General features: G+C 38.6%; 1 protein-coding gene across 5 annotated transcripts in view; it reads left to right on the forward strand.

Annotated features, from left to right (window-relative positions):
• Positions 1-15179, forward strand: part of pum (pumilio) — a 177278-nt gene that overhangs the window by 138918 nt on the left and 23181 nt on the right. For 3 of the 5 annotated variants that reach the window (XM_068297221.1, XM_068297223.1, XM_068297225.1), the window contains one exon: positions 10331-10372. The exons of the other annotated variants lie outside the window; for them this stretch is intronic. In XM_068297221.1, coding sequence (XP_068153322.1) covers positions 10331-10372 — 42 coding nt within the window. The remainder of the gene's footprint in view (positions 1-10330; positions 10373-15179) is intronic. 5 annotated transcript variants of the gene reach the window in all.

Genomic DNA, 15179 nt, shown 5'->3' on the forward strand with positions numbered 1-15179 from the left:
CTGACCGAACATTCAACTGCTAGGCAAAGTAGTAAATGAATGTTAACTGCCGCTGCCACCGCCACCACCGCCCACCTGAAGCACACAATTCCAAATGGCTACCAATTTATGACTGGCCGAGGATATCAAGCTTAAAATGCTAATGAAGTTAAAGTAGGGAAAGGTCCTTCAATTGTCGAATTAATCGTATGTGGTTTAAGTTAAGGTTGAGAGAAAGTTTTCCTTCTTTTGAATTCCTTTCTAAAAAGAAAATTTAGAAGAAGAAGCAGAAATGTTTGAACTGCTTTAAAATTCTTCGATTTTTACCTGCAATTAAGAAATTTAGCAGAAAGTACTAAAGTACAAAGTACAGTTAAAGCAAAACATTTCCACTTTAAATCTCTTCTTTTCACTTTAAATTCGTACTTTTCGCAGAAGTACTACATCGTTCGTTTTTTAACAGTTTAATATTTTATTTACAGAAATTCATCAAGTTTAAAAAAAAAAAAAAAAAAAACCTTATACAATTTTCTTTTTGTTCCCGTTGAGGTTCATTTAATTATTTGGCCTTTTTGAAGCTTCTGGCAAAGGTAAACTTCATGTGCTGCTGCTGCTGCGGGTCCTTGTTGCTAAGCTCTTCCTTCCCTGTATCTGTCTGACTGTCCATATTAAATGCTTTGACAATGCTTTTCGTCAAGCAAACACACATACTCACACACAGAACAGAGCTACATTTTGTTTGTCAAATGTTTGCCATTTGTAAATGTCAAACGGCGGTCGAGCATATTTTGCATACATGAGACTCCACAGGGTCGAAATGAGCTGAGAAGAAGACCAACCAGAAGGTAAGGATGTAGCTGAAGGTGACTGACGGCGGAGCTATGTGAAGTGAACCCGAAAGTCAGTTAACAAAAATGTGTGGTGCCCTTTCAAGTTGTATGTTGCCCGCATAACTTTACCAGTTTCGAGAATGAATTTCCTGGCATCAAGAAATTATGAGACATATTTCGTATTTAGTCTGCGGGTAACGTTCCTCGTCCAAGCTATCTAGCACGCTTGCTGCTCTCCCTCCTCTTCGGTTATGTCTTTGGGGTTTGCCATATAGAAAATCTGACATATTTACTTATGTCAACTTGTGACATTTTACTCATTATGCCACGAGACGTTGCGTTGCCCCCTAACGATGCTCTGGTCCATATTCTATCCACTTTTGTCATGCTTTAATTTGCCACCCGTCTCCATTCGCCCCGTCTCTCTTCTGTCCTTTGTGTGTGAGTGTGCTGGCTCCATCATCTTCAGCTACATTTCATATTCATAAGCTTGGCACAATTTTGACAGTTTTTAGTGCCCCGTCTCCCGGGTCTACTGCTTGCCCATTCTCCATTTTAATGTTTAGATTTATTTCCTTCTTTTATTCTTTTTACTGTTCATGTTGGAAAGATGTTTTTGATAGGAGGAAGAGGGCGCCAAAAGAGATGGAGAGAGACAAAGAATGAGAGAGAAGGGTGAGTTTTCATCATTTATCAACACGCTTCCGGTTGGAATCCATTGTTCTTCATCTGCTCCATTTCCACCCACCCCCTCTCTTTAACCATCTTCATGGCCATTTGCTCCTTTGGTTAAATTGTTCTTGTTGGCCCTAAGGGCAGGTATAAATACTGTTGTAAATGTATTTTTAAATGTAATGAGATTATTAGGCAATTAGTAAAAAACTTTTTTTTCGCTTTTCAGATTGACATGGAAAGAGTTTTAACTGCCATTAGATTTAATAGATGTATCTTTTGTTTCTTTTGGATAAAGCGTAAAAGAAAGATACTCAAACAATTTCAGCTTTAATATCGGCGTTGGTCAAATTAAATTTAATATTTACTCCAGTTTTCTTATTTAGAATTAGCTTAATAAATTTGCATATTTCATATTCATTTCCTCGAAATTAATTGGCTTTAAACAGATTTCAAGGATTCTATATTAAAGTGGGACACCACTTTCGTTTCCTGTTATTAACTATCAACTGCAAACTTTATGGCCAACAATTTTCCCAACATTTTGTACCTTAATTAATTAAAAATAGAGAAGAGACAAGACCAACCATAAGCGAGCGACCCCTATCAAAGTTTGTTTTACCTGCAGACAAAAATATCTGCAAGTTTCATCGTGTAGGAGGGAGAGAAAAATGAATATTTTGGGCATAATAGCATGAGTTATTATTCGAGTATGTGAACATGGTTAGAACATTTCATTAATGGCCGAGCACGAACTTTAGTTTTACTCCCGCACACACACACACACACACACACTCCCACACTTAGATATTTCATATTTCTACATGCCATGTCCATATATGTATTTATAACTACAAGACGTGTGCAAAAAGGGAAGAGAAAAGATCTATATGTAGAAAAAGCGCTTAAGGGCTCAACAAACACAAAAAGTCAAGACATTTACACTGCACTTGAGCGAGAAGCAGGCAGGCAGGCAGAGGACTATGACGATGGCGAGAGGCAAATGAACCTTAAAAAACAAATCATTATTAAAGGCTCCATTCTCTGCCATGTGTGTGCACCGAATAGCATCAGCCAGCCAGCCACTCCTTTATATTCGCTCTCCTTTCATATTTTTTCTCTCAACTGAAACTGTTTTATATTTCTAATTATGTAAAAAACTTTGCCGTGCTCCTGCTGCACTAAGAGGGCAGAAAAAAACAGCTTGCTTGCCTTGCTTTAGCTCCGGCTATGACTCAAGCCTAAAGGCAAATTGTAGTTAAACATTATGTGTGTTCTTCTTGTGTTGCCCTTGTTGCTGGTGTTGCCTTTTTGCTGCCTTAGATTGAATATGCAGGCTTCGCAAGCGGGTGAAGGCGGGGCCCGACGACGCCTCTGTGGCTGTGTTGATTTACCAAAGGCAATTTTGTGCATTTTCAAACAAAAGTTACACCATGTGTGTGTGTGTGTGTGTGTGTGTGTCTAACTTGTTGCAGTCTAACTGGCGCCTTGAAGTCGAAACTGTGAAAAGTAGAAAGCAAGGAAGCGAAGAGGCAACCCCAGCCCATTCTCTTTCCGCAGTATTCTGTTACGCCTCACCTACCTTCCTGCAGGCAAACAATTTTGTATATGGAAAGTTTTTCCTGGCCAAAGCTTAGGCATTCAACATTATTTTCCCTCTAAGCAGCTTTGAAAATTGTTTTTGATTGAAATTTAAACGTACGCAAATAAAGAGAGTGAACGAAGAAGGAGAAAGGGAGAGAGTAACATGAAATATCGTAGAAATTTTACTAGATATATGTATGTAGCATATTCTTCTACCGTTACTTGTACGCTGCGGGTTATAAAAGACGCATCGAAACGCACCTTTTCAGTGTCATGTTTTCCCTTAGCGCCCCAGCTAAGATATAAGAGAACGAGGCAGAGGAATACAAATAGGCAGGAGGAGGGTAGAATGGTTTCGGTGAACATAAAAGCGAAATTCCTTTGCTCCTCTTGTTCAAATGAAATTGTTTATCAAAGTTGTACCACTTTTTTTTCGTTTTCGAAATTATGTAAAATATGTTGCGGTGTGTTTTTGTTCTTTCTCTTTTCCTGTTTTCTCTTGTCTTGGAAAATGTGAAAAATTAATTTTCTGCTTGAGCTATTAAACATTTATGTGAAAGGTTCAGATTTAGTTTTGTTTCAGTTTCGTTCTCTGGATCCCATCCTACAAATGTAAATCCCTAGCAACAACTGTCTTTACGATGGCCAAGTCTATCTGTACTCGCTGGGCTAGTTTATATAGTTAGTGAGTAGCCACTTCCGTTCTATCCTTGCGCTTAACAAAAGCTTATTATATGTGGTGAGCGAAAGAGATGGAAGCGACAGAGGTACGGAGAGGAAGAGAGATTGCCACTAAAGCGCTTAAAACTGAAAAGCTTATCATCATCATCATCATCATTGTGGTTTGGTGAATATAGACAGTGAGTCTTTATCCTACTCTCTTTATAGTGACCTCATCTATGGGTTGCAGCAGACAAAAAACCAAAAACATTTATGAAAAAGAGTATAAGCCATAAATATTTTCATTGCCATTTCGTTTGTATTCTGTCCACTGTTCAATTGTTATAAATGTTAAATACTTTCGCTTGCCAAATGAACAAGTTTGCCATTGAAATCAAATGAGTCATGAGCAAGCGAACGCCCACGAAGCGCCAAGGCACAACAATAAATAAATGGCTGTCCCTTTCCCTCTCTTGTCCATAACGAACTCCGATTTCTGGTCAACTGAGCAACGGCAGCAGCATCAGGATTGTTGTCCCACCGCAAAACGATGAAGGTCGTCGTCATCATGAAAAACATCATTGTTGTTGTTGTTGTTGCTGTTGGTCGCCGGATGTTGGCAGTCGTTTGCATTGTTTCTGATCATACGCCATTGTTACTCCTGCTGTGCTTCTTTCCAATCTTTGGCTCTCCCTTTTTCTATGTTTGCAGCAGTCTGTATCCCCGAGTTTCTGTGCTGTATTTGTTCAGCCATTGAGTTGATGATTTCCGTATGCACACATAGCTCATTTTATGCACAACTTCCGGATATTTCATTGCGGTTTTTTTGTGTCCAGTTTCTTTTTTTTTTTTTTTTTTGCAAAATGGAAATATCTTCCATCCTGTTGCTATAAGTGAGCTTATTTTCTACCAAATATACGTACATACAAATTTTAGTGGATAACGCAGAAAGGTATGCTATAGTTTTGTTCCTATTCTTGTATGCGGAGATTATGTAGCCGCATTTCCGGTTACTGCTGTCTGGGTGACTCCTACCTAGTACTATTGCAGCTGACACTGACGTTTATGTTCAGTCAGGTGATGGTCAACGGACAACAGGCAAAGTCTCCCGTTCTCCACGTGCTTTCTCTCTCTCGCTCTTCCTCTCTCTCCTTAGCTCCATCTCACCCTCTTTATGTATTCGCCATGCATACGCATTTGCAATTGCTTTGTGGTCGAGTCGGTTTACAGTAAATGTGCTTTTGCGGTTAAGCCAATCGATTGATGAACAATTTACAGCGAAATAGCAGCAGGAGCGGCTAAAGTAGCCGTGGAAACAAGAAAAGCAAATATCAGATAGTGAGCAGAGAATTATGATGAAATTTTGCGCCTAACCAAAGGAGAGAATTCCAAAAATTTTGGTAACTCCCTAAAGTCTCTCTCTGGTTAAAGTTTAAGCCTTGGCTGCCTTTCAATAGGCCTTCCATTGAGTTTCCTTTTGAATAGAGATTTTTGGGTAACAAAAGCTCTTTCGTATCTTCTTTTTTGGTCACCTTTTCTTATTGTAAGACTTTATCCCACGTTACATTCAAGCAAGAATAGATATATGTATAGAGAAAGAGAGAGAGAGAGAGGAGAGGGTCAGATGGGGAGAAGACAACAAAATATTTTGCCTCTGCTGCCATTGTTGTTATTATTATCATCAAACTGTCATGTTAAATGACATTTGCCATATTTCATATGCATTATAAAAAGTTCTCCTGCTGTTGCTATATATATCCTGACACGGCTTCCTTTGACCATAGAAAATGAGCCATGTGAACTGTTGCGGCTGCTGCCTGCCTGCCTGTCCCGTTCTCCTCTAACCAGCCGGCTTGCCAGCCAGCCTGATGTCAACAAAAGAAACTCTTCCTCTTTAGTTGTTCTTGTTGTGTCGCCATTGTGTTTTCCCGTTGTATCCTGTTGTCTCCCGTTTGTGGCATGTGTCAGCATTCCTACTTTTCCTCCCCCACACTAAATTTCTGTTACGCTTTGCCTTTCTCTTGCCTTTATTTATATTCATTTACATGCATTTCATCATTTGTCGTCGTCATCATCTCTCCTTCTTTTACTCTGGGGTCGTTGTCTGTTTAAAAGTTTAATTGTCCTACGATTTAGCCTAAGAGGAGACACTATATATGTGTGTCTGTGTGTGTGTGTGTGAGAGAGAGAGTGTGGGAGAAAGATAGCCAGTTAGAGATTATATCATGTACTACCTCGCCTGTATATTTTTCCTTATCACATTTTTATTCAACTGTCACCGGCAGAAGTTACTCCTACTTGAAGGAACTAGAGAAACTATTAAAATTTCTCTCATATGCAAAAAAGGGAATATTTCTTACGTCTTTTGTCTTAGCCCTTTCCAATTGCAAAAAGCAATTAACTATGTTCATATGAAAGTTCTTCCCTGCTTCTCACACACTCTCTTACTCTGACTCCCATTTGCTTTTGTCTATTTCAATCAATTTTTGCATATTAAATTTCTAAGCCGGATATTACAAAAGAAACCAATTCAAGAAGCTCAAGCTCATGCTCAGGCCCAGACCAAAATAGGCACATCAAAAAGTTAAAGATGATTGTGAATACATTTTCGAAGGCAAGCCGCCAACATTTTATTCAGTTGCCGCAACATAAATTAATCCAAGAAATTGCCTCTAGGCGGATCCAAATCCTCGTCTCTTTTTCCACCACTCCTTAGTTCTGGTCTTATTTGAGTTAAAGACGGTAGCAACTCTGGCAATTTTTTGTCCTTTTCTTTTGTTTTTTGGGTGTTTCTTCCACTTGAAATTGACAGTTTTACTTGACTTATTTTTTGCTTGGTTTTTCTTTGGTTTAGCTGCCAAAGCAACAGCAACCGCCCGCCAAATGTAATTATCAAAAAGTTTCCACTATTTTCGCCAGACCAAAAAAAAAAAAAAGAAGTATAAAAAATACAAAAGAGGAAGAGCCAGAGAAAAAGCAAGAAGTAAACGCTTTGGCGATAAAGAAAGAGAGGGATAGATGGAAAAAGACAAGGCAAAAGCAAGCCAAATGTCAGCCGCAGGCGGCTTGCGGCGGCTTGTTTCTGTTTGTTTGCCAGACGCCAACGCCAACGCCGATGCCAAAAGTAAAGAGCGAAAGAGACAAGAGAGCAAAAAAAAGTAGAAAATTAAATTCATTTCAACTGCAGACGATGACGATGCCTCCCCGCCGCTGCTTCCATGGCAATCTTATTGCCCGGAAGCTGTAGGAGACTTTACTTGCCACCCCGCCACTCTTTTGATGCTTTGTTGTTGGAGTTCTGCCATGACAAGCCTGGAAAAGAGATAGACATATTACTGCAAAAGATTGAAGAGAGGGAAAATGACAAGGAGACGAGGGGCATGTCAGGCTATTTATTACAGTTTAATGTTTATTAATCTCATGTAAATTGTTGCGACGTGTTTCCTTTGTCGAATTCCCTCTCATTTTATTGCCTGTTTGTATCCTTGTATCCTTGTGTCTTTTTGTTTGAGTCTTTATGTGTGTATGTGTGTGTGCGTGGTAAAACTTTGTGACAAATTTGATGGAACATTTTGTCAACGCCAAATAAATATGACATCAAAATTGTTAAGAAACAGATGTAAAAGTAGACAATAATTATTTAATTTCTTTAGCAAAAAAAAAGGAAAAGAGAGGGTGAGAGAGAGTGGCATCAGAGAACAGGAAAAATATAAATATAAATATATTTTAAATGTTGCTAAAACTGTCGGGAAACATGACAGTAAAATATTTTTAAACTTCCAGTTAACACAAAAAAATAGGCCATATATATTTTAACGATTTTCATTTGTATTTTCGCAAAAGATATACCGAGTTAGTCTTTAGTTTTATTATTTTGTTATTGTAAAATTGACATGATATTTTCTGCAAAGTAAGCAAAACTAACAAGACAGCTATACAACTGAATACCGAGAGAACTCTGAGAAGTAGGCAATATTTTTTATGTTAGTTTTATTCGTTTTCAGAAAAGCAAATAAATGAATGCATTACATGATACAAATATTTTCCTACATAAAAAATGCAATTGAAATTGATATAAATATTCCTTAATTTTTTTGTTGTTTCATTTTTGTTTTTATGTTAAATACTCATGCTTTCGCTTCGCCCGACATATCCCATACTCTCCAGTCTCTCCATTCTGTTCCACGAAACATTTTTACATTTTATGCCTCAATTCTCTAGAGAGAGCCCCCAAAAAATGAGCGTGGAAGTGGATGGAGGATAAAATATACACATGTACATACATATACAAGCTTTTCTACACATACATACATATGTGCATATTTAAGAGGACATCTTGTAAGGTACAAGACGAACAAGAGTGCAAAACTGTTGAAATTTCAAGAAAAGCATGGAGATGATTTTTAAATATTTTATAACATATTTTCTGAGCGCAAAGCACAAAGCCCAACGAAAAGAAAAGAAAACGATGTGAAATGAAATGCTGGCGCGTGTTGTGAAATAAATAGATATACAAAGCCTTTACGACATTTATATGAAGAAGCTGAAGAAAGTTTGTTCCAATAAACCCCGGTGTGAAGTTTAAGCCTTGCCACTTACCTTACCTTTCCTAACCTATTGGAATTTTGCATGTTGTGGCGTTGCTGTTGGTATTGCTTCATTTTCCTCAGCTATGCATCGACACTTGCCCTTTCACCATGGTTACGCAGCAGCAAAACCTTGTTAGCAACCGCTGTGAACACAAAGTTCGAGGCAACTTGCCATGATGTTGCCCTACGCCTCCTTTCTCCCGTCTTGCTTCTGGCTTGTTGTTGTTTGTTATCGCTTATGTTGTCTCTTACGGTCTGTTGCATTTTGTACAAATTTGTGCCGCAGGTCCACAAATTTGTGCACCGAAGCAGCAGCATCATCAGCAACAACAGCAGCAGCCGCATCATCATTATTATCCTCATCATTTCTGAGAGTTGAGGTCAGAAAAGGAAAAAAAAAACCAGAACGAAAAACGAAACGAAAAAGTTTTCTAATATTTTCTTTGGCTTGCTTTTTTGGTGTTTTCTAATTTTTGTTTTGTGTGTACACCATCACTTTCGCTTAATGGTTTTGTTTGCTCGGGGTTGTCCTGATGCTCGATTCTCGGTTTCGGTTGATTTGGGTTCAAGTTCAAGTTGCCAAATAAATGTCCTTAATTTTGGCACAAAAAGAAAGTTTCCACGCTTTTGGGTTGTTTTCTCTAGATAATCCATATGCTCAAAAGGAAATCAAGGAAAATCCTCAATAAAAATTACCAATATTTACTTTACAAAATGACAGTCTCGACTCCCTTTAACCCAACGAAAAAGGCTTCGTCCTTCTTCACCCCAAACTCCTAGCAAATCCCTTGTCAACTTTGCTACTTAATAAAATATGAGTGCCAAAGTGATGGAAGAAGAACAGGACAAATACAGGACGGCTACAGAAGCCCAAGGACGTGCCACTAATGGCGGGCCAAGCTCAAGTGCTGCTGTCTGGCTGTCGACTTCACCCACTTCCCATTTTGCATGGCAAAAGAAAAAAAGGGATAAAGAAATAAATAGAAAATGCAAATAGAAGGCAATACATTTTGCCAGACTCCTTGAAGGTCTATGGAACTAAAACTGGAGATGGGGCTATAGAGCAAACGACATTTCCAATGTTGTGTCCTACCACTCAAGGACATGGACATAAACTGTTGATTTTTATTGAAGTTCGTGACGCCATACAGGGTACTGGGGATCATCTAAGAGAGTCGCAGGTGTGTGCCTGTCCTGCACCTTAGTTGTTCGTATCTCTCTCTTCCATTTCTAGGCTAGGAGACTCACTTTATCATGGCTTCTTTTGGACACATGTCAAACTATGTCCAGCTGTAATTTTGTTTTCTGCCCCCACGACCCTCAAAAAACCTGCACACACCAAAAGGTCACAAGAAACACACACACACGCACACAACGCGTGTCGTTTTCTTTTTTTTTTTTTTTTTTGTTTGTTTCTTTACGTACATGTGGCTTAGCATTAGTGTCGAAATTATGACTCTTATATGGTCTCCAGTTCCAATAGTTTTATGTGTTTGTGTTTGTCGTTCTGCTTTTGTGTGCGTGCATTTTACGACTAAATACAATTTAAGCGCCTGCTGCTATGCTACAATTTCCCCGATTTTACCCTGTGGCCACATTTCATTTTAACTTTGTTTCTGTTTTCCGTTGGCGGCTAATGGCGAATTTGTAGAGCCAAATTATAGTGGAGTCATCTGGTGGTATCCAGAATAGCTGTTAACTTGGCAATTATAACAGAGTGAATGAGAGAGATATAGACCGAACGTTCATGAAACATTTAAAGTACAGTCTCCCCTTAAAAGGTTAGTCTATGGCATTAAGTCACAAAAAGACAGCAAATAAAGTTTCCAACAGGACGAAACAACAACGCAAACTAATTATTTTATACAACTCTTGTAACAAATTGAATTTCCTTGTAATTGCCCTTAACTGTTTTGTCGATTTTCTCATACTCCAACTACTTCAATTAGTTCAATATTAATTTCATATAATTATATATAATTGCAACACTCTAACCAATTCTCTCTCTCTTTCCAGGTAAGTGATGACGTCTTTGCGCTTGCTTTGAATCAAAATCAAGTAAGGATATTTTTTGTTTGCTTTTTGGTTAACTTTATGTCCACTTTTAAATGCACAACACAAGTCACAACAATCAGATCACCATCATACGATGGAAAAGTCATAAATCAATCAGACCCAGAGACAGAATCATACTAAAGGGCCTGACAGCCAGAGGCTTCGTACGATATGGTATGGGTGTCGGCACGATTGAACCATATCGAGGTTGCAACATTTCCGGTGCATGGCGCAAAGCAGTTAATTTGTCAAATGTCTGCACTTTATCACCATATCTGTCGAGCCTCCAATTCATACCACAAATCCAAAGCAATCCCTTTACTCTTCTCCAATTCGCATCCCCTTGGGTGAGGCCATGAAAACGCATTACGCACTCAGACTTTCCCTCTCGCTCCCTTTCCTTTTCTCACTCACGTGTCTCTCTCATCCTCTGACTCTCTGTGAAATTTTTGAGGCAAAGTGCAATCAGTGCACGAGCGCATTTCCCGTAGGAGTTGATGACGATGACTAGGACTAAGAGTAGGACTAGGACAGGCAAGCCAGCCAAGGAAAAGCAAGCACAATGACGACTACGGCTGAATGTATCCCCCAAACAGCAGCTGGCAATCCTTTGCATTGTCAGTTGGCCTCCAGGGGTAAAAACTGTTAGAAAAACTCTCTGGCAAAGCAATTTAAAGTTGCATCCATAACATCCAGTAGGAACAGTGGCAGCAGAGCAGTAGCAGTAGCAGAACCAGCAGTAGCCAACAAGGACATTGGCCTAGGGAAATTTCACTGGCTAATGTTAAGTGTGTGTGTGTGTATAAGCGTGTGTGTTGTTGCATTGCAGTCAACAGGCAGTCAGAGTCAGTATTCGTAGTCCGAATCCGTAATTAGAAAAGTGCTTTCATAAAAACTCCATCCCCCGCAAAAAGAAAAAAATTAAAAGCGATAGCCAAAAATGAAAAAGGGATGACATTCCCTTCACTAACACCTCCTTAACTCATCCATCGTAGCATCGTATTTTTCTCCACTTTTGAGGGTCGAAAATCAAATGAAATTAGCTCTTAAAAATATCTATTAGTCCCAGTCCCACTAATTGTTCTGCTAAGTGAACACCATTTCAAGCATACGGATGGGTAGCGTTGCCAAACGGGGAGATCGCCAGTGGAATACGAAAGGATTTGCATAAAGAATAACACACAAGCAAAAAAAAAAAAAGCATAAAATAAAATTGTCATCAAAATGTCATTACGTGGCTGGCATACACATACATATAATTTTTTTTTTTGTTCTTTTTTTTGTTAGCTTCCTTTTGGGGATTTGCCTGTGCTCTGAAAGTGGATTTAAATATTTATGCAAATGTATGCTAGAATTTATTTATTTGGCATAAGGCAATGGTAATTTGTAGTCACTAGAAAACATATTTATACACATGTAGACAGAACAGAAAAAGTCCAAAAAACAGGACAAACTATAAAAGAAGAGAGATGGAGAGCACAATAAAGAAACAGACAAACGATCAAGTTTTATAATTTCTAATGAAGAGAAAATTTCCCTTAAAGACCATTTGAAATGCTTTAAAATAATCTATAGAATATTCAAGTTTTTAAATAAAAATTTATATAAATTTAAAAGGTCTTGCAAATATTTTACTCTCCCCTGGCTAATATGCAAATGACAATGGCCATGACTATGAGTGACTGGGTTATTTGGTTGGATGAATGTCGGCGGCTTGCTTGGTGGGTTGCTTGATTGGTGGCTTTCAAATTTTGTTGGCTGTGCCTTTGCAATTTCCCATTAACCTGTCTACATCTGTATGGGGCACAACTCTGACGCATAGAATTAAAATGTTTGCCGTTTTATGCTACAACCAGATTTGAGCCCGAAAGGGCGGCTAGTCGGTCGGTCTCCACAGTATATAATTTGACAGAAATTGCAAAAACTGAAATTAAAGTCGCCGCGTCGTGCTGCCTAAATGGAAATGGAAAAGGGGTAGTTAGTTTTCAAAGCGTAAACCATACCCACTTTCCAAAACCCACAACAAGCCCAGGCAGAACAGCGGGCTGCTTCCTTTGTATCCATGTTGTATGCATTTTTGGTCAATGTGCGGTGCGGTGCAATGCGGTGGCCGTGGCCATTTTGTCGTCAACGACAGCGACACCCATGCAAAACAACAGGAAGAACAGGAACCAGTCAGGCAAAAAGGATTGTCCCATGGCTGCATCGGAACAAGGACCAAGGGGGCAGGCATTGACTGACACTGTGGCACCACAACAACGTCATCAACACGACTCTAATGACAACCACACGTCATCAGCATCAGTAACATTGGGCTGACCGACGATGACGACGACGACGTAGTCATCACCATCATCATCATCAACGGCAACAACATCGTTACCCTTGCTGGTGGTCCCAGTCCCAGCTCCATTTCTGACACGCCCACATTGCAACCAGGCCCATGTTATATACATACACACATATATCATTGTGTCCCTAGGATTTCTTCATAGCTTCCATGTATCATTGGTATGCAAATTTTTGTTATTGTTGCTTTTTTTTCTTCTTTCTCTTGCATGAGAGAACTCAACTTGTTCATTCTCTCCGACTAGGGTGGAGCAGGATGATTCATTTGCATTATCGCATCTAATCATTGTCATCATCAGCATCATCAACGGCAACGTGGACAATGTTGCTCGTTAGTTTTGTTGCAAAATATCCCGCAGAGAGGACCCAATTTTATTGTATTTCAACATTTAACCTGGGCAGCCAGCCCCATGGACTGGACCTATGGCTGGCTAGCTGATTCGCCCTAAACTAAAATGGCTTTTGTGTTATATTGCCCATTAAATGCGATTTCGTTTTTAGTTTGGCATTTTTAATTTGTACTTTTCGCACAAATTGCCATGCAACAACAACTAGAACAACTGGAACAACAACAACGTTGCGAAATTCCAATTAAAATGCATTTGCAATTTGTTGCCATTTGCTGCTGCCAAAGTGACTCTGGCCATATATCTATCTATCTATCCATATGGTTGACTGCCTCCCCCTGCTGACCACGTTCCCTTTCTGCAAAATAACAGTATTTTTACTTCTAATTTGTGCAATTTGTCACTGCATTTAATTTTACCCCCATTAATGGATGGGCGAACCAAATTCCAACTTGGCTTTGACTGGGGCTAATCGGTTAGGGATCGATAACAACCTACGCAGCAATGGCATCAACATCAGCATATCCATTTCTAATTATTAGCCTGCTTCTGTGACAATTAGCACAGCTATTCCGACTAGAATCGACGATAGTAGTGTATAGAACAGCACATAAAAGCCATCAAAATAAATGTTAAATTCTAAAATTTATATTACAATGAAAACTAAAATAAAGCTGTCAGAATGATTATTCGACTAAAGTATAAAACAGATTTAACTGAGATTAAACTAATTTGTGGCAACAATTTGTTTGATGGTAATTTTGCTAGCAATTTATAATCATAAATCAGATAGTTTTTAAATGCCTTAAGTTAACATAGATACATATATCTCTGTATCTGTTTTTATTCGATTAATGTATTTCAATAGATAGATATCTTTGTTGAAAATAACAATTTCGTATTGAATTTGTCATTATTAACACAACAATTATGCAAGAGCTGAGGCACACACACACACTTACATGACCGACTCCATGACAGTTACGAAAAGCAACGATTTTGCTTCTTTTTTTTTTGCCCAGCATTTCCACTTGTGTACAACACACTGACTCCGGGGCTACCTAATTTGCATGCACAAGCGATGGCAATGGGGAAAATATTTATGCACAATTAAATCAAGTAAGAGGAAAGAATAAATTCTGCGGCAGAGGGAAGAGCACACAGGCGAACGGAATGGAGAGAAATGAAAGGAAAGCAGCTGCCCATTTTGCTGTGCTATAAAAAAAATGCAAATGACATTAAAGCAGAAAGCGACCAACTGCATGCATAAGTGTATGTGTATGTGCCAGTGTGTGTGTGTGTGTGTGTGTGTGAAATGAACAATGGCCAACACAGTTGACCCACATTTAGCATCTCCTTCGCACTCACTCATATCTATCTCTCTCCTCTTCTGTCTCTGTGGCCGATTTAATTTTTCTAGACTTTTTTTTTTTTTTTGGTAGCTTTTGATTTGCGGCAAAATTTGTGTACGCCCGATTTCTCTCCGGAGCTTAATGTATATTAAGCATGTGCCAGGCATTCCACACTTCCCCTTTCTGCCTATCACAGTCTCCGCATTCTTCACTGTCTTTTACCCAGTGTCTTTTGCTCTTTTTCTCTCTTTTCGTTCATTCGCTGTGTGTGTGTGTGCTCACTAATTAAGTGGCATTATGTGTGCTCTGCTTCAGCTTGTTCTTGTTTGTTCTTTGCATTCGGTTTCATGCTTGATCACAGGTTCTTTCTTTCTTGGTTTTCCGTTTAATAAAGTTTTGCCTGGCATATCATTTTTTACATACATATGTTTCGGCATATGCCTCTGTTCCTTGATAACTTAAATATTTATCTTTCAACATTGGCAATAAATTTGAGTATTAAATAAAACTGAGCTTTGAGATTTGTTTATTAAATGGCCACAAAATAAATCTATAAAGGAGAAAACTAACCAATTGATTGCCCTGGCATAATAAATTAAACTAAACTATGTGAAAACAAAAATATAAAAAGTATTTGATTTGTTTCAATAATATTTCCATATACATAAAACAAAAAATTCAATTTACAATTTTCAGCAAAAATTCTAGAAAACGTAAAGAGACTTTAAAAGATTTATAAATAAGACACTCCTCTATGTCAGG

This window comes from Drosophila tropicalis, unplaced genomic scaffold (assembly GCF_018151085.1).
Source record: "Drosophila tropicalis isolate 14030-0801.00 unplaced genomic scaffold, ASM1815108v1 contig_859, whole genome shotgun sequence".
NCBI lineage: Eukaryota > Metazoa > Arthropoda > Insecta > Diptera > Drosophilidae > Drosophila > Drosophila tropicalis.